At 37.8% G+C, this 20,169-nt stretch overlaps 1 protein-coding gene across 1 annotated transcript; it reads right to left on the bottom strand.

Moving 5' to 3' along the window:
• Window positions 1-435: 435 nt before the first annotated feature.
• Window positions 436-19,315, bottom strand: RGS13 (regulator of G protein signaling 13). Its single transcript, XM_047076413.1, has 4 exons — window positions 19,234-19,315; window positions 15,518-15,579; window positions 1,771-1,937; window positions 436-618 (listed from the first exon to the last, which is right to left on the bottom strand). The coding sequence occupies exons 1-4, from the start codon at window positions 19,296-19,298 to the stop codon at window positions 436-438; spliced, it is 477 nt and encodes a 158-aa protein (XP_046932369.1). The 5' UTR covers window positions 19,299-19,315.
• Between the last annotated feature and the right edge of the window lie 854 nt (window positions 19,316-20,169).

The following is a 20,169-nucleotide window of genomic DNA, read 5'->3' as shown; positions in this document are numbered from 1 at the left end:
ACACTCCATCTATGGAGTGCACTCATGCCAGAGACAACTCATATAGCTACAATTTCTAAAGAACTGATCTATGCATTATGCGAGCAAAATTTTATTAATAAGAAAACATCCACTTGTTGACTACTACAGTAAAAACTTTCTAATATTGGTGTAATGAAGACCTTCCTTCTCCTCATATGTTAACTGAGCTACATAGGCATGCCATAAATTATGTTATTCATATTGTAACTCTTCTGGACCCCATCCCTTTGGGGATCTCTTTTTTTTTTTTTTAGAATTAGAAGAAATTAATTTATAGTTTTTTTTTCTATTTCATTCCTATTCTACTTCTGATTGTGTGTGTGTGTGTGTGTGTGTGTGTGTGTGTGTGTGAATTAAAAAAACAAAGCCAGTACTTTCAATACACCATCTTCAATTTACACTTTTGAGTATTAGTTAGGAATTGTTGGGCTGAATAGTCTTCAAAAGGTTCTGGTACATTTCTGACTTTAGAAACCTGGGATATGAGTCCCTTTCCATGTGCATATACACTATCTTTTGAGCCTCTTCAAAACACGTTTGAGTGGGTTCTTGAATATTCCTGATGATAGTCTCTCTTGTTGAACTGTCAATGTTAATCTGAAAAGTGAAATTACACGTACAGCATAAGTAGGTATAATTGAAGACAGAAACTATAATGGAAAGGTTTAATTTATTCCCCACTCTCCTTTTTTTTTTTTTCCCTTAGTGGAATAGGGTAATTTTGTCTCAAGTTTCATAGGTATCTAAAACGACTTATAAGAGACAAACTTTGCTTTTTTTTTTAAACTAAACACCCACCTCCATATCCCAGTTTGAAAAAACAAGACAAAACAAAAAAGCCCAAGACCAGGGAAATCTCAGTAACCATTGCTTACTTAAGCAGATGCAAGTGGTCTGTTAGTGGAGTCTACAAACAAGGAAGTTTATGAGATGAATATCTCTTTTAAGGAAAAGGGAAGTCGGTACTATTTTAAAGTTTATCTTAGTAGTCATGAATGTTGTTCACTGAATATGCCGTGAAATGGGAAGAGAGTGAAGAGAAGTGGAGAAATAAAGGAGAGAAGTGGTTATTTCAATAAACCAAGTGATTTCCAGACAAGAGTTTTGAGGAACAAGATGATAATGTAGGACTGTCCTGCGTGATAGGAATCTCATATATCATAGCCTACCCTTATCTCCTTGACAAGAGTTTTCATTCCTTATTCTCTCTCTACCAGAAGGGGTCTTAGCGCATCATTCGCTCATGGCGTTATTTCTTCAGGCAGTTGTTAAGTGACCGGCGGTGGCGTCAGTGTGAATGTTTGCTGGATTTGCCGGTTTGGAACTGAGGTGAGCAGTGAGCTTTGGTGCCGTGGTGCAGACTCTTCCCAACACTACTGGGTTTGTCAACACGCCCATTTATGGTATCTGTAGTTCCTTCTAGCAAAGTCAATTCTTCTTACAAGGACTTCTTTTTTTAAAAAAGAAACTTTCCAAGGAATTAAGATAATTTAATGACAAGAGGCTCTGGAGCCAGACAGGCCTAACTTTGAATCCTAACTTTCACTTAACTGATATGTGACACTGAACAAGGTAGTTTCTCAGATTCTCAGGCTTCTTATCTGTAAAATAAGGTTAACAATACTGATTTTGTAGCATAATAGGAGGTACTGGATATAAAGTGCCTGGCGCATATGTGTGCTTGACAGATATTAGCGTCCTTCCCCGGGATGTACTGATTTCCATTAGCCATCATTGTCATGTAGTTACCTCTCTAGGGGACTGTGGCCGGATGTAAATCTTATAAAGCTTTTTTGCCCTAGAAATTCTGCTCCATCGTGAGGCAATTTTCTTATAGGTTTCACATGCCATCCAGAATTTAATATTCTCATCACTGTGCTCCATTTTTAAGTATGCTGCATAGACTACTGGACCATCTAAAAGTAATGGAGAAATTAGTTTATTTTGGGGGGTCAAATCATCAAAAAATCTGAACAACATTTAATGCAGATTAAAACTAAAGTTTAAATCAAAGCTCCAAATTATTTAACAAGTGAGTATTATATAATGACACACACAAATGCACACACACACACACATCACACCTTAGATCTATAAATCTGAAGCATGTTTTGACAATGCCAGTCAGTGGTGTGGTTACCCCTTTGTTCTTTTATTCTGAGTCACTCAGGAGAATGTCTACTGATGTGGGTAGGTCTAGGATAGAAGAGGTCACAAGGACCCAGAAAGAAGACTTAAGTTGCATCAGTGGACAGAGCTCTGATCATGAAACTGAAACAAAAAAATCTAAGCCCTCAAAGCCAAACTGGAGGGTCAGAGCAAGGTTTAGAATCTCAACAGGCAGGTCAAGGTTGAAAGAAAAATACCCAAGTCATGTAGGAGTAATAAATTGATCAAGTTGTACATCCTGGGGTGTTTCTCAATATCCAATCTGAGCAGGAGAACACAGATGGATGAAAAGTTCAACTTTATATTCATGCATTATGTTTCAAACTAGAAATGAAGGACCAGGCAAAGAATGGAATTCAGATGGGGCGTTGGAAACTATCTCAAAATCAAGAGCAGGACAATGGGTATGTGCAGCACAGTCATCAAATGACATTTGATGCCAGAGATGTTTATTCTTAGTTTTTGTCTTAAACTGCATTTCTGGACTGGGTAGCTAATGACATGCATGTGGAAGGAGCTTTTCTGATTGAGGCTCTATTTTGTAGGAGCTAGTGTTTGAAGAAGAGGGTTAGACAAGCTCTCACAAATCTGACACATTAATATGAATCTTTGGGAGGACCAAGTACTCTCAGTATCGAAGATGAACACTCTCAGAACTTCATTGGTGACTAGGATGTCTCTTGGCATATCTGAGAAATTGAATTTCTAAATGATGAAATGACATAGCTTTTAATTGACAGTAAGAGAAATGTGTGTGTAGGCACATTGAATATGTGACCAAATATAGAATTTTGATTAAAAATATTTTATCAGTATTATTAACTGTTACAAGAAATAATGGTAATCAGATGGAATAGCAATGTAAAATCAGATTTTCCTGGATCTTCACGTAAGAGATTGGATTGAATTTTCTAGCACTAGAAAGCCTTGACTCCTTGGCTTCTACTTGGCTCTGTTGGCAGTAATACAAAAATAAAGATAACAATTAAGATATTTTTATTCAAGAGATAAACTCAAATAGAGGCAGATCCCTTCTAAGGAGGATTAGGGTTGGGAAAAACTGGTAATCTGCAAGAAGTGTGCCATTTTAGTAATACACAAAATTAGAGCATGTCTCATTATTATCATGTAAGTGAAGCCTCCATGACATTGAGTGGGAAAGGGTTTGAAAGGAACATCACTTGAGTTGAGAGGACAGATGAAATGGGGGTAGAGCGTGTATAAAACTGTAACATAGGAAGTAATATGGATTAGATACTTCTACCCAATGGGGGAATATATTTTATCTTAGATTTCAAACAAGAAGTTTATTTTCACACCAAACTAACTTTAAGATGTGCCTTGCCTCATCACAGACACAAAGCTGAGGTCAGAACCAATACCTGTAGCAGTTGGAGCTCCTGTTGGAGAAACAGCTGAATGGAAAGGCAAACCAAAAACAAACAAAACAGAACAACAACAACAACGACAACAAAAAACAAATCAAAACAGAAAGGTATTTCTGGCTTAACAAGCCAGACTTAAAGCTGGCTTAAAGTCTGGATATTGTACTTAGTACTTTGTACTTAGTAGAATTTTGAGTGTGTACCTCATTAGGAACAGAAAATAAGTCCTGAAATAAAGAAATGAGCTATGGAACAGGGAAAAAATGAGATACCAGATAAAATCTGTAGATCCTGGAATGATAGGTGCCAGGTACTCGGATGGGTGAGTGCATGGGTGAGTGGGGACTAGGGAGATGACTTGGAAACCAATATTAGAGTCTGTGTTATAGTATTCTGAATTTGTGTTTATGTTTAGCTTAAATGTATAGTAAAATATTTAGAGATTCTCATTTCAGAACCTGCCGGCATCTGTATGGCCTTCTCTAATTTCTCTCCTGATTGCAAGTGGAGGAAGGATCTTTTCGGGCTGGCCAAATGATTCAACAATTCTCCATATACTCAAGTCCTTTGCTAATGAGGCCATCCATGTTTTGCAATTTGTATTTTATATAGATATTTGATAATATGGTAGATTGTAGTATTGATCTTAGTTACTCCCTGCCATTCTCATAGGAGGATTATACTTTTATGTCCCATTTATATTGGCCTTGCCCATTGGATTTGTTTTACCCAATGAAATACATGCAAATTGCCATACGCAGGTGTAAGCAAAAGGCTTTAAGCAGAAGTTTCAAGCAGGTGGCCTGCTGTTGAGCTTTCAAACGGTCATGCAAAGAGTACATTCTGGAAAAGACCTGCTTCTTTTGCCTGAAGGCCAGAATGAAGACATAGAATGGAGGTGGAGCTGAACTCAGTCACTGTGTGGCACAAACAAGAAATGAATGTTTCTTATAAATAAATTAGTGGGATTTTAATGTCGTGTTTTTCTGCATCATAACCTGACCTGGACCTGAAAGCAGACGTGGACCGTTTGAACTTATCTGATATTTCACATAACATTCTGGTGTGTAGAATAAGTAAACTCACATGGCTGGTGTGTTTCACAGAATTTTTATAAGTTAACCAAGGCAAGCAGCTGAAAGCGCATTTGTATAACGGTGTTCCAGGAATCTGAGTAATTATTAAAGTTGGAACTGAATTGCTCAATTTAGAACTTCTAATGACTCATACAACAAGTGAATTTAAAGGTAGAAAAGCCTTTTCCAAATTAGGCCATGTAGCCCAAAGTAGCCCATTCTGAAGTTGTAAATGATTCTCCTTCCTGAGCATTAAAGAGACGGTGACTCTGTTGGCACAGAGTGAATAAAGATAAACAACAGAATTGCTCATTAAGTTGAGAGGATGGAAAAAGTAGGTTTATGTCATACATAGTGTATGCTTTTCCCTTAAGAATGAGAGTGATGCTTTTGGGACTCTGTAGCTTGTTTTTTTTTTTGTTTTTTTTTTAAACCAGTCATGGAAATTAGTATTTTCTATGACACACAAGGTGACACATGTCAGTTTCTTGATGTGGAAGGGAAACGTGGCATTCCTCTTGGCTGAGTCAGAGCAGTGGCCCATCTGTTCCAGGATTGTTTTCTGCAAGGGGAAAAAGCTTACACCATGAAATAAATCCTAAAATCGTGCTATGCAGCAGTCTTTCATCAGAAATGTGCCTAAAACGATTTTACATCTAGTTTATTTTCAATCTGTACCACTTGGGATAATAAATTCTATAACTGTACTAGCTTCTTCCTGAAGTTTGAAAGTAAATCTGCTTTATTGAGTTTCTCTAGTTTCGCTTCTGTGATATTAATCCTTTATGATTTTTCTCTCTTATAAATGTAACTTAAAGTACTATAAGTCGTTTTTAAATACAGAGAACCTCTAAAAAAGATAATAATGATTGTTGACGATTTGATATATTTTCTTTATTCTTTCAGTCCTTTGTTAATGTTTAACTTTCTATCTAACTAGAATTCATTTGTCTATACAAACACAGATACACATGCAAATTACTGGCATTATAATGTGAAAGCAATTCTGTCTCACTCATTCATACTTAATATGTAGAAGCAGTTTTTATAAAATTTTTTTTAATATTTATTTTTGAGAGAGAGCGAGTGCGCGCGAGAGTGGGGGAGGGGCAGAGAGAGGGGGAGACACAGAATCTGAAGCAGGCTCCAGGCTCTGAGCTGTCAACACAGATCCAGTCGCGGAGCTCGAACCCATGAACCGTGAGATCATGACCTGAGCCGAAGTCGGATGCTTAACCGACTGAGCTGCCCAGAAATGTGCCCCAGAAACATTTTCTCCTTTTTATTTTCAAGGGTCACATAGTAGTCCATTGCAAGACAACTCTATATTATATTAGGCTACCCTACTATTGTTGGATATTTATATTGTTTCCCATTTTTTGTTATAAATTATTTTACATTGAATATTTGGTGTGTAAATCTTTGCATCAGTAATAATTTTATTATAATGAATTTAAAAGAGTGGAATTCCTAGATTATTGGATGTAATGTTTTTGGAAACTCTTGACATCTATTGTAAAGTTGCTTTTAGAAAGATTTCATTAGTTCTCATTACTAACAGCAGTGTGAAAGTGTCTGCTTACTCCATCCTTTCCAATCTGATGGGGTAAAACCAGTGACTTGTAACTGTTTAGTTTGCACTTTTAAAATATTAATGCCTAAACATTTTTTCTTTCCTACTGAATTTCAAATCTTTTGGAATTTTTTTTTTTGCATTGTTAGTCTTTTTGGAATTTTTCAGACTTCTTCGTATATTAAAGAAGCTATCTGTTATATTTATTATGTTATCTTCTGTTCTCTTTTTACAGATTATTTTTTAATGATTTTTGAGAAATATCTGTAAGCCACCTAATCTGAAAAAGCCTCAGTTCATCTACCTGACCTGCTTTCAATCTGTTTTACACTTTTATCAGAGAAAAATCTCTAAGGCAAAAATCTGGCCACAACCCTTTATTTATAACCTTTCAACCTTTTCCCATTGCCCTAATTAAAAAAAAAAGCCGGACTTTGGCAGTGGCTACAGGGCCCATTAGGATACAGTGCTCCCTACCTCTCTGTCCTCTTCCCTTGTCACTTCTGGAAATAGTCTTTGTTTGAGCCTTGCTCCTGGCCAAGCAGTGTGCGACCCCCACGCTGTTGTATATGCAGTTCCCTCCTGTGTGGTAGGCTTTGTACTAGGATCTAAGACTCAGGTTAAATATCTGTTTCTGGAAAAATTTCTCTGGAACAACCTCCTCCTCCCCATCTAGGTAAGTGCTTCCTGTCAGCTGACAAATAGCACCTAGTCTACAATTATTTTAATGATAGTTCCCTCTCACCCTATACCACAGTGTGTTGTATCTACTGATTTACTTTGATTACTCTCCTACTCACAGGCAAACACTTTGATAACTAGGACCCCAGTTCCACCTTCCTATGCCCAGTGCCTATGCACTGCCTGATGGACAGCAGGTACTGACTAAAAAAGGTTTGTCAGTTCAGGCTTTCAGATTCCTCGTGCTTCTATGTTTTCAAGTGAATCTCCATACGTTTTGAAAAGTGAAGAAGCGTGCCCTAATTGTTAGCATCCAGGAAGCACCAAGGACCAGAGGATTATACCTGGCATGTTGTTACTTTTTTTTTTTTTTTTTTTGGACAGGGAGACAAACATGCACTAATTGAACAGTGGTGTCTATAAAAGGCCAGGTTTTGTTGTTTTGTTTTTCTTCCTGCAAGGTGAACAAGTGCATGAGAAGTTAGAGAAGAGAAACAGTACCGAGGGAAGGGGCTGTGGCCTGGCCGTGCAGGGAATGTGAGGGCTGCTGACGGGAGCCATGGCAACAGCAGTGGTTAGCAAAGGGTAGAATAAATGATAGTGTAGGAGGCTGTTGATGCACAGTGAGCAGTACAGAATCTGTCACAGAGGAAGTGAGCTGAAGGAGGGGCTCTGCCTTAGAGATCAGGATGTACGTGATGGGACAGCAATATCCATTAGTAGCTTCTAATGCCTGCTTTGTGTCAGGATGAGGATGCACCGGCCAGTGTAAATCAGAGCAGTCTTCATTGCCTTTAGCAGTAAAATAATCCCATAGTATCCAACCTGGCATTTCCGAGGCTGTTGGCAGGTGGTTGTGATAACTGAGAAAGGGAGGAAAGTACACCATACACTGAAGGTTGATTTTGACCAAAATTAATAGTGATGCCAACTCTGTGACTCAGAACACCTGCTTATTTAGAATGGCTGAACTCTATGTCTGGTCTGGAGCAAACTGAAGAGGCCATAGAAAAATATGTAACTGGGCTTTCGCACTTGAAATCATCTCTGCAGATTTAAGTGGTCACTCAACATGACCCAGTCATCCTACCACCCTTCCATGGTATCTTGGTTTATAGATAAAATATCTCTCAAGAACACATCTATCTATGTTGCTCATGGTACTAAACCATTGATTGCACTGTGAATACTAAGTTTGTTTGCTAATTAAAGTTATTCTGAGCACTTCATCTATAGAGTAAACTCATGTGAGAGACAACTTATATAGCTACAATTTTTAAATTGGTTCTTTAACTCTCCAGAAGCTATTTCATATCGTCTTTTTTAAAATTTTTTTAAATGTTTTTATTTATTTTTGAGACAGAGAGAGACAGAGCATGAGCAGGGGAGGGGCAGAGAGAGGGAGACAGAATCTGAAGCAGGCTTCAGGCTCTGAGCTGTCAGCACAGAGCCCGATGCAGGGCTCGATCTCACAGACTGTGAGATCATGACCTGAGCTGAAGTCGGACACTCAACCGACTGAGCCACCCAGGCGCCCCTCTTCTTCCTTTTTAAGGTCCCAGCACATCTCTCCTCAGCTCTCTGCTGATGACCTTGCCTCAGTCTTCACTGAGAACACTGATTTATTCACGCAGAGATTCCCTCATTTTCTCTCTACCAAATCAACCGACCTACCTCTACTGGTACATGTCCTTTCTAACTTTCCTTCTGATAGGAAAACAATATCCAAACAGTTCTTTTTTGTCTTCTACCTAATTATGCTTTCTCCATGGCTTTGCATTTCTCTGTTGCTCTTAAAATTGTCTCCACTGTCTTCCCTGTCATCACTTTCTTCCTCTCTGATGGTTGCCATCATCCACAATGATGCTGCTGTATTTCCCAAATAAAATCAACAAGGTCTGTTGCCTATATTTCCAATATTGACCTCATGACTCTTTCTAGCTGCTACTCTTTTCTCTGTTGACCTTCATCTCAAAACTTATGTAAATAATCCCCTACATCCTCGGCCTTGCTTCCTCTTGTCCTATCCATCCCCATGCCTCTGCAACTGTTCCTCCCAAGGCACCATTGGCTTTCATATTGCCATATCCAGTGGTCACTGCTCTTTCATCATATTACCTGACTTCTCAGCAGTCTCTGACCACAGTTCACAGCTCCCTTCCTGAAACATGCTCTTTTTGGCCTTTCATGATGATGTACTGTTTGGTCACCCTTAACTCACCTGATGATGTTTTTCCATTTCCTTTGCTGACTCTTCCTCTTCTCTGGATTTAGAAATATTAGTGTCCACCTAAGCTCCATCTCTGGATCTCTCCTCTCCTCTCTCTGAACTCTCCTGCTAAGTAATCTCATAGTCCCATGGCTTTGATTAGAGTTTATATATTAAGTACTCTTGGCTTTGTCTTCCCCACTGACTTCTGGTCTTATGTGGTTTATTTCAATAGCCTTCCAACTGGTCTTTATGCTTCTTTTTTGCAGAAGAGAACCGGAGGATACATTGACTCTTGTTATTCTTCAGTTTAAAGCCACTCATGTGGCCAATAAGGCTCTATACTCTTGCCATGTTGAACTTCTTTAGTTATTTGAAGACACTAACCTCAGTCACATCTCAGGGTCTTTTGAACATGGCTTTCCTTTGTGTGGGCCACTGTGCCCCCCAGATCCCAGCCTGACTGCTCATCAGCTTGATGATACTTCTCATCATTCAGCAATTGGCTCAAATTTTGTGCCTCCTGACAGTTCTCCTCTAATTATCCAATTGAACTACCCTCTCATACTTGCCTTTCTTTGTTATACCACTTGGTTTTTATTTTGTTCAAAGCATTTAACACTTACTGGAATGAATGTTTTCATTAATTTATTTGCTTGTTTGTCTATCTCCTCCCTCTAGAGGGAGCACATGAGCTGAGCACAATGACCTTACAGGTCTTTTTCACCTCTGTCTCAGCGCTTGGTAGGATTGCCAGACACTTGGAAGCATTGAATGAATCATCCAAAGAAGTTAGTTGCAGTTTTAGTGATTTCTTTTAATTTATATTAAACATAGTTTACTCAAATATCAATGAGCAACCTCTACCTTCACCTTTTGAGGTTTAGCAGATATGCATATCTGTTGTTTTTTCTGGTACCATTTGTTGTCATTTTAATTAAAAGGAAAACTGATCAGTCAAAATTTTGATTTGATTATTTTTCACTCTTGACTCTTTCCAGTTTGTAGAGCCTTTGGGTTTTAGGTGATTGTCGGTCCCCTTGTCATTGCAAAAGCATATTTCTGTATCTTTTCTAGTTCTACCAGATTTAGCCATCAGAACTACAGATTTCTACTAGGTTTAGTTAGCAGATATATTCACAGGATTTTCTTTCTATTTTGCATCTTGGTGATGCCCAACATTCTGATGATGTTTGAGGCACAGTGTCTATTTTGGGTCAATATAATTTAAGAAAACAAATTTTGTGATTCTCAGATACTTTTGTCAACAGGTCTGACAAATTTTTTTTTCTGACCCATTAAATAACTTACTACTTTTATGTCCATTTGCAAATAATGTAACTCCTTCCTAAAAACTTGGGTGTTTGGAAACTTGGAGGACGTTTTTATCATCTGTAGACTTGGAAATTTCTGCTTAATTCATTATGGAGATTTTTTAATAAGACCATTTTTTTTTACACTAAATCCTGAGGAATCCTATGTACTGTATCTCTTCCTTCAAAGAAGCTTTTATCTATATTGGACTTACTTCTAAAATAGTTGACTATCTTTAACATACTGCCAGTCACACCTCCTCATCATTTTACAACAGTCTGAATCAAGTTCCAGCTCAAATTTGCCTCTTGTGAGAAGCTTTTCCCAAAGACCTGCCATTCCTTCTCATCTATCTTCACCTTTTAGCCCATACATAGTAGGTTTGTGCTAGGCGACCTGTATTTCTAGATTCCCTTTGTTACAGTGATTCACAAATATATGGTGCACATATATTTTATCTATCCTTATCTGTGCCTTCATGAAAGCACTTCCCAGGGTGCCTGGGTGGCTCAATCGGTTAAGTGGCTACTTTGGTGCAGGTCATGATCTTAAAGCTCTTGGGTTCAAGCCCCACATTGGGCTTTGTGCTGATAGCTCAAGGCCTGGAGCCTGCTTCAGATTCTGTCTCCCCCTCTCTCTCTACCCCTACCCCACTCATGCTCTGTCTCTCTCTCTCTCTCTCACTCAAAATAAATGAACATTTAAAAAAATGTAAATAATAAAAAAAAGAAAGCACTTCCACTGTCCTTCTGTCATACATAGTAGGAACTCAATAAATACTTAATTGCTCAGAGATCACACTCCATAATGTATGCTAAAACTCAAAGCAGTTTGCTCTTGGCAGTTTTTTGAGCCCTCAAGATTCTCAGCCTTTTACATAGGGCACTTCATAAGCACACATTTTACTATCACAAGTCGTACGTATTTTAGATGCTGGTCTTCTATGAGGCTGTCCTAACTGGACCTTGCAAGTAATTTTATGTCAAAGAAAGGTGGGTGTATGTTTTTCTTTCTGGATTTAGAGCTTCCTTCTGCTTGTTGAATGTAACAATAGACTCTTCAAGGGAAAGATATAGCTTCATAAAACCATTTTTACTCTGGAAGCAAAAACCAAAAACCAAAAACCAAACCAAACCCTGACAATCAGTCTTTAGCGAAAAATTTGCCAAAGGTCATTATTTTTAAAAAGTGTGTATATGTGCTAACTAATTTGGATGTAAATTAAAAAAATAAAATTAAAAAAATTAAAAAAAATATGTATTTGCCTTGCCTTTAAAATGCCATTCGGGCTGTTCCTAGAAGTTGTTTCCATCACCATTTTCTACTTTAACTCAATGTGCTATAAATAGCAGGCTTCCCTGTTCTCTTCTGGGAGATTTTCAGTCTTTGGTAAAAAAAAAAATCTACCTTTTTTTCTGTGTTATTTCACGTGGTAGATGGGCACAGGGAATTTTGTTTTTTTCAAGCACATTGCCTGGTACCTAAGTGCTTAAGATTTACTAAATGGATATTGAGCACACGTACTGTTTCTAAAAAATTAACTTGTTTGCCAATTAATGTATCATTAAACAATATCTAGATTACTAGAGTTCTTAATTTCTTTTTTTTTTACTTTTTTTTAACGTTTATTTATTTTTGAGACAGAGAGAAACAGAGCATGAACGGGGGAGGGCCAGAGAAAGGGAGACACAGAATCTGAAACAGGCTCCAGGCTCTGAGCTGTCAGCACAGAGCCCGACGCGGGGCTCGGGCTCATGGACCGCGAGATCATGGCCTGAGCCGAAGTCAGCCGCTTAACCGACTGAGCCACCCAGGCGCCCCTAGAGTTCTTAATTTCTAACTAAGGTCTTAATTTTACCAGGGTTCTGCCCTAAACTGATGCTTTTCTTGGATCCTCTCTCCCCATGAAGAAGTTGATTTAATTCAGTGTTGTGATGACTATTACTTAATGACTGTCCAGCAAACGTGGGTTAAACCAATTCCTGTTCATCTATTGGGACTACACTTAATACATTTCCTTCCTAAGTGGGTTTCTGACTACATGTTCTTAGAAACAATCTTTTAATCTATGTAGAAAGAGGCATCTACATATCTTAGCTAGAGAACACATTTTACCAGTGTCCTTGGTTAATGTAAACACACTTTATTTTCTGGCATTTAATGTCTGTTTTTTTAGTTTTATCTTTCTGATTGGATGGTCCATAGAATGAATTGTTTTATCATCTTTTTCATTATGTGATTATTAAATTTTTACATGAATTTCACAGTAATTAGATTGCTCTTAAGATTCTTATCCTGCTTTTGCTGGTTTTTATAAAAAGCAGTGTGCTATCTTCCTATCCTCATCTTTTCTGTAAACTTTGCTTATTTTCATGACACTAGATGTCGAAGTAGCTAGTTCTAGCGAGGCTCTCCTTTGAGATCATTACCGAACAATTAACTTTATTTACTTTGTCTATGAGGGCTCCAGGACTGGCACAGAAACTTTTACATAATGTGGCTTAATACATTTTGATATTTTCTTACTAGTATTTGTCTTGTATTTACTCATTGAACACTTATTGGATGCCCATTAGATACAAAGCACATTATTTTTAGTCTCTGGGATGGGAGATGAAAGGTGAATGCGTCTTGATCTGTGCTCTCAGGGAATTTAAGATCTACTGAGAAAGTGCGGAAAAAAACCCAATACACCAAATAGCTGTACTAAGAAGAAGAATAAATAATGATACTAATGGAAGAGAGAAGGCAAGTATTTCTAAGAAGTTTCATGGAAAAGGTGGAAGTTGAATTTTACTACCCAAGATGTGTGGATAACAGAGTAGACAGGACTTAGTGGGGGAAGCCTTAGTGGGGGAACAGGTGTGTTGCCGGTGTAGCCAACGGAACAACGGTCACCCTGGCCGACAGGTGTGTTATGTGAAGAGGCAGAGCTTTGGCTAAATAGTGAAAAGTGCACTGAGTTTGGGTGTCTTGAGAGTCTTGAATGCCAAGTTAGGGATTTTGAACTTCTTGGTAAGCCTCAGAGAAAAACGAATGGTATTCAGAGACATGCACCTTGTTACTAATAAAAAGAACTACCAATTATTGTGTGCCTAACCTGCTCAGCCATTAAGCTAGGTGTTTTATGTCTAACCTGAACAATAGTGCTGAAAACATGGGTGATATTACTCTCATGTTACAGATGGAGAATTTGTTACTTCAAGAGAGAGATTAACCTGTGATATGGCAAAACAGGAATTACCGGGAGTTGAGACTGAAATCCAAATTCTTTAGCAGTGGATCAATCAATATAGCTGACTAAACATATGCCTTTGTCTCTTCCTCTCATCCCATTGTTCTAAAATTGACATATATATATACACACACACACACGTATATGTATATGTATATGTATATATATATATATATATATATAATGTTTATTTTTGAGAGAGAGAGAGAGAGAGAGAGAGAGCGCACAGGGGAGGAGCAGAGAGAGAGGGAGACACAGAATCTGAAGCAGACTCCAGGCTCTGAGCTGTCAGCACAGAGCCCAATTCAGGGCTCGAACTCACAAACCGCGAGATCATGACCTGACCCAAAGTCCAAAGCTTAACCTACTGAGCCATCCAGGCACCCTGCAAAAAATATATTTTTAAAAATTCACATGCTGGCAACTTGGATCACAAACTATGAGGAATACTTGAAAAGTAAAAGGCAGGGTTCACAAGTAGACCATAGTCTCAAATGCTTATTGGAAAGGCCTGTTATGATAGGTGGGAGTTCAGGTAGTGATCCAAGTCTGCAGGTGCTATGGAGGGGCCATGAAGTAATTGCCAGAATATCTGATGAAGGTGTTCCAGTAGGAAGAGCCAGGGGTCTACACCTCCCCTAATTGCCCTCTGGGTCAGACAGTGATAGTTGTCTCCATATCAAGAGGGGCCCTTGTGCAGAGAGAGCAGGAAGTGCCCCAGAAACATGGTCACCCCCAGGAGTAACAGGAAGTACTTTACCCAGAGTTACCACCTGCATATCTCATCAATTGAGATAGCATAGCTAAGTCCCCTTCCATAGTCAATAGGTATAAACAGATGAAATATTCACACAGAGGCTAATAAGGAATCTCAAATAAAAAGAGATGTATAGGCAAAAATTAGCAACCATTTGATGGGAACAAACTCCATTAAAAAAGATCAAATTCAGCAAACAAGAGAATTTTCTTTGATGGGGCGCCTGGGTGGCTCAGTCAGTTGAGTGTCTGACTTCGGCTTGGGTCATGATCTCACGGTTTGTGGGTTCGAGCCCCGCATCGGGCTCTGTGCTGACAGCTTGGAGCCTGGAGCCTGCTTTGGATTCTTTGTCTCCTTCTCTCTCTGCCCCATCCCCATTAGCACTCGGTCTCTCTCTCAAAGAAAAATAAACATTAAAAAAAAAAAGAATTTTCTTTGAGTACTTACAATATTTTTTCCTGTACCTGTCTTCTGATATTTATCATTTTCTACAACTTCCCAATTTTGTACCCAAATACAGTTGACTGCTCCCATGAATACAAATGCTTCTCATTTCTTGCATTGAGCCTATGACTCTGTCTCCCTAATATCCATTGTTGTTAGCTTTCATTTATACCATCTGAATGTTGATACTTATACACAACTATATGTAGACTTATATAAAGTCCCACTGAAATCAGACACTGATAAAGTTGAAAACTAACTCTGAGGAATTTTAGAACATCAAGACTCAAAATTTATTCTTACTTTTGAAGGCACTGAGAGCAGCAAATTTTTGAGTTTTCTAAAATTCTAACTTTAGAAGGCTATGATAAGACAGTATATTTCAGTATGTGTTACGATTTAGACATATTTTCCAAGGGATTTTACACATACACTTGTGAAGACTAAATATTCACAGTGACTAATCTTGTTTTAATTAACAGCAAAGAAAATAATAGTGGTTGACACGACAAACTATTTTCAGGTTTTCTTTTTGTGACTGGGGCAGCTGCCATTCTGAAGGCTGTGAGAAGAGCTGCATACATTCATCACCTAGGGCCACTTTTTTCTCTTAGGAATGAAACTGGTTATTCAAACATATACATCATACTCACATTTCGTAGCCATCAACTTTTCAAAAGACTGGGCCCACTGTAACACTTCCTCCAATGTAATGCTTTGAAAAGAAACAAAAGGTGCTCATTGCATCAAAATATTCTCAAGGTTTTGCTGAATTAAATAGAAATATATGATCCTGAAAATAATGCCACAATATAGCTATACTGTATTTGTATGTGTTTTTTTTAAATTTTTTAATGTTTATTTATTTTTGAGAGACAGAGCCTGAGTGGGGGGAGGGTAGAGAGAGAGAGGGAGACACAGAATCCCAAGAAGGCTCCAGGCTCTGAGCTGTCAGCACAGAGCCCAACGTGGGGCTCTAACTCACGAACTCTGAGATTGTGACCTGAGCTGAAGTCAGATGCTTAACCGACTGAGCCACCCAGGCGCCCCATATTTGTATGTGATTTTAAAAGGAAATTTATCTTTCTGTGATCTTTTACATTTTATTTTTACTTTCTAAATTGTTAAAATTAAACAAAATTATGAAAGTAATGTAAATTTGAAAATATGATAAATTTTTACACGATAATGATCGATAGCACCCTTAGTCCTGTAATTTACCTATTCCTGAATTACTACTATTAATATTTTTGATATCTTTTTAGTGTTTTTGTTATGTGTGTGTTAGTGTGTTTTAACCAAGAAGTAGCCATACTCTGCGTGTGTGTTTGTGTGTGTGCATACTTTGTGAGTGTGTACATATATATGTATATATTATTTTTAATAAGTTTTTATATGTTATCACAATTGTCTTAATAACCACTTATTATGTTATAACTTATAATTATAGATTTATAATCACTGCTAGTCACCGAGGAGTGTTGAGTATTCCACAAGGTAGCATTCTATAGTTTACATATTCTCAATGAGCATTTTGATTATTTCTCACTTTTTAGCATAAAAACTTGTGATTAAGGCTTGCTATGATCAAATAAGGTAATTGTTGAGGGAATTCACAGAAGTAGAATTAAAGTGGGTCAAAAATGCACATTTTTAAGGTTCTTGGTGTAAGTTGCCAAATTGCATTTGGGTTTGTATTGTGTGCTGCTGTCACCAGCAATGTGTTTGCCATTTAGACTCTTCACATCTTGGATTCATCCACAAAGCTTCTTTGCATGCATTCATAGAATAAAGTTATTAACTCTATATCTACTTGATGTAGGTATTTTCTCTATTTGCTATAATTTTTTTTACGTGTTGAAGGTTTGAATTTTTAGTACTGCGAATAATATGTAAATAAACAGTATAAGAAACCATTTACAATTTCAAAAATATCTGTGAAAGATATGGGTTTGAAGCTTCATTTCTGTTCATTTTTTCTGGGCTTTGTGAGGTGAATTGGCAAGTGACTATGTATTCTTACATATAAATCATTTTATTTTCTCTCCTTTAAAATAATCATTGTGTTCACTGCCATTCAGTTTATGATTGTTTCAGTTTACAATGGTTCATTCTTATTTTTCCAGTTTTCAATAACATCATATAATCAGATAGCTCTAGATACAAGCAAACCCTGTCCATTGGCTACTTTTGGTATAGTTTGCTCAATAATTGGTTTTGAGGGAACAGCCATCAGCATTAGTAGGTACTTAACACAATGAAGGAAGATTAGTTAAAGAGGTTAAAAAATGACCTAGAACATGGAAAAATATCAAGATCTTAAAAAGGTCAAGTATCTTTTGTTTTCTGCAAATTCAGATGGCTCTTGCCAGTTTTAGATGGACTATGTGCATCAGCACTGAGGCTTAACAGTATACTGCTGTAAAGATTGCTTAAAAAAAAAACATTTCCATGAAATGGTATCTGACTCACTGTTCTTTTCTGTTATTAAGAACTTTAAAAACAGTAACCTCAGGTAACCTTTTCCATCCAGTAAAATGGCAAGTGCTAGGTAAGGTATGTGGCATGCCTCTCTGTCCCACCCATTCTCATTATATAGGAAAAAATAAAATGTACAACGTGAGTGAAGAGGCCATCATTGTCTTGGCTTAGCTTAAAATAAAGTGTTGGTACTTTGTTGGCTAGAGAATTCTTCTGCCTCTAAGATTCATGAGATTTAGGGAGATAGACCATGATTAGAATGGTTATGGTTGGTGTTAAAATTATGCAATGAGGGGTGCCTGGGTGGCTCAGTTGGTTAAGTGACCAACTCTTAATTTTGGTTTAGGTCATGGTCTCATGGTTCATGAGTTCGAGCCTCCATCAGGCTCTGCACTATCCTAGTGTGGAGGCTACTTGGGATTCTCTCTCTCTCTCTCTCTCTCTCTCCCTCCCTCCCTCTCTCTCTCTGCTTCTCCCATGTGCTCTCTCTCTGTCAGAACAAATAAACTTAAAAAACTGTGAAAATGAAATTTGGTTTTGGCTTAATCCCATTTGGCTTGTAATTTTTTCTGAGCATCTCACAAACTTCATGCTGTCCCATGGCTATTCAGCTGTCTGTATGCTAATAATTCTAAACACCTCTGTCTCCTCACCTACCTGGATTTCCTAATAAAAAACAGGGGAGTATTCTGAGACCTCATGTCATTATGGAAACAAGAATGGAGAGTGTTTGGAATCTGACAGTCCTAAATTCTAATTCCAGTGCTGCATTTAATAAATTTTGGTTTTACCTCAAATCTTTGAGCCCCTGCTTTATTATCTATAAAATGGGGATAATATCTATTTCTCAAAGCTATGTATCTGGAAAATTAAAGTAGTTCGTGAAAGTAAAGCACCTAGCAAGTGACTGTTATCTACCAGTTTGCCAGGAATGTGAATTCTCTTTCCTTGGTCTCTCCCTTCCCTGATGGGGGTGGGGGGTCTGCAAGGCAAGTAGAAAGACATGTGAGCCCAGATGGTGATACTCGATGGGAGTCACCAGCAGAAGAGAAGGAAGCTATTCCCAAATTAACCTGTTTCATCTTCCTCTTTGCACGTACCTGTTCAGTGTAGTAGCTTCACCTGGTTGTTTAAAATGCTGAGCTTTGGGCCTTATTGTCTCTTCCACCTACCACTGCAGCCTCCTCCCCACCTCACACAAATGCTTTTAAGTGTTTTTGGACATTTAGGTACTAGGGGGTGGAGCATGCATGCCAGGAGCTCTGACCTAGCAAGGGAGATGTGGCTACGACTGAGTATTCCAGAGTATTCCACGTGGACTAAAGTTAGGCACTCTGGTTAAACTCCTGGGAACCCTGAGGTGGAAACTCCAATCAAATGGTTTGTTACCCTCATGAGGCATTCTGCTTTTTATTTCAACAGTCCCCATTCCCATCCAAATAGCTACATTTTTTCTTTTGGCAAAATATCCAAGAGCCTCAGGAGCTTGGTAAGCATTTGGTTACCTCCCCAGTCTCACTTCTTCCAACTGGACATGAGGTTTCTGGCACTTTGTAGATGGAGGGTTTGAATCATGAAAACAATATTTTGAATAAAGAATCTCATTTTAACATAAAAAATATAAAATGTTAGAAAAAGTCTCAGTATTTATTCATAATAGACACTGTAGAAACATTAAACTTGCTTAATTCTCAAGTGTAAACCATAACTAATGAAAATGAAACCTTAGTGTAATACATGATTGCTCTTCTGGTGGAATTACTCATGTGTAAATGCAAATTCTACATTCTGAACAAAATATATTAAATTAGCAGTTGAGTAAATGTACACCTATTTATCATGTGGTAAATATGCATTATGGTGGCCATAGAATTTAAATGCTACTTACTTTGACGGGAGCCTCTGAGATTCATCTCTGCAAGGCTTGCAAATCCAACAAGTCCGCCTGCTCATTTTTCTAAAGCAATACAGAAATATACTTAGTATAATTTAGTCATTTAAAATAATTATATGCTAGAGTCAATGTCTCAGGAATACCCAAAATTATAAATCATGAAAAAATAAGCATGGGTTTTTGAAATTAATGGAATACAGTCACTGGCGGGGGCAGAGAGAAGAGAGGAGAACAAAAAGACTCATCTCATAAATATTTTTTAGGAATATAGGTTCTTAGAGTTGTGACTTTAGAACCCATCTGGGCCACTTATTCATCATAATGGTGTTTAAAAAAATGCAGCTCACTGAGAAAGAGCTTCCCATTTAGGGCCCACTAACAACAAAGTCAACTCCCACATCTTCCCTTTTTTGGATAATTCTTAGTTTTAGAAAGAGCTCTCAATCTATTAAATAAGAATTTGCTTTTTTTTTTGTCATTGGCCATATAAAATAGTGTAAAAAGTTAAAAAAAAAACAAGCCTCCTTAGGGGTGAATTCTGAGAGGGGGGTTGCTTACCTGGTTTTCCCCACTCTCAGCAGTGTGACCTTGGCTTTAAAATTCAGGTACTCAGCCCAATACTCAGCCTGTACTCAGCCCAGGCTTTATATAGCAATGTATGTCATAGAAGGTTTTCAACTTGGGACTTTGAAAAAAAACTCAAAAATTTAAGAATAATTAAATCTACAATTTATAATGAGAGCTGGAAATATTTTGCTAAACATATGCACACTTACATACAATGAATTATTAAGGATAACAGTGAGTTCTTATATCAATCTTTATTGGCTCCTTCGAAACATCTGCTGAACATTTATTATGTGCAAAGATCCTGCCTTTTCCTCTTCCTGTCCTCACTAGCAAGCACTTAAAATCCATGTGATGGGGACT

This window comes from Lynx rufus, unplaced genomic scaffold (assembly GCF_022079265.1).
Source record: "Lynx rufus isolate CCGP_SWC_20201006 ecotype Redwood Valley unplaced genomic scaffold, mLynRuf1.p SCAF_15, whole genome shotgun sequence".
Lineage (NCBI taxonomy): Eukaryota > Metazoa > Chordata > Mammalia > Carnivora > Felidae > Lynx > Lynx rufus.
Note: the sequence above shows the minus strand (reverse complement) of the source record. Positions and strands in the feature narration are given on the sequence as shown.

Coding starts and splice junctions, on each gene's coding strand:
- RGS13 (XM_047076413.1), bottom strand. CDS start 19,298: ATGAGCAGGCGGACTTGTTGGATTTGCAAGCCTTGCAGAGATGAATCT. Junction 1,938..15,517: donor AAAGTTGATGGCTACGAAAT/GTGAGTATGATG, acceptor CATTACTTTTAG/ATGGTCCAGTAGTCTATGCA. Junction 619..1,770: donor GGCCACAGTCCCCTAGAGAG/GTAACTACATGA, acceptor TTCACTTTTCAG/ATTAACATTGACAGTTCAAC.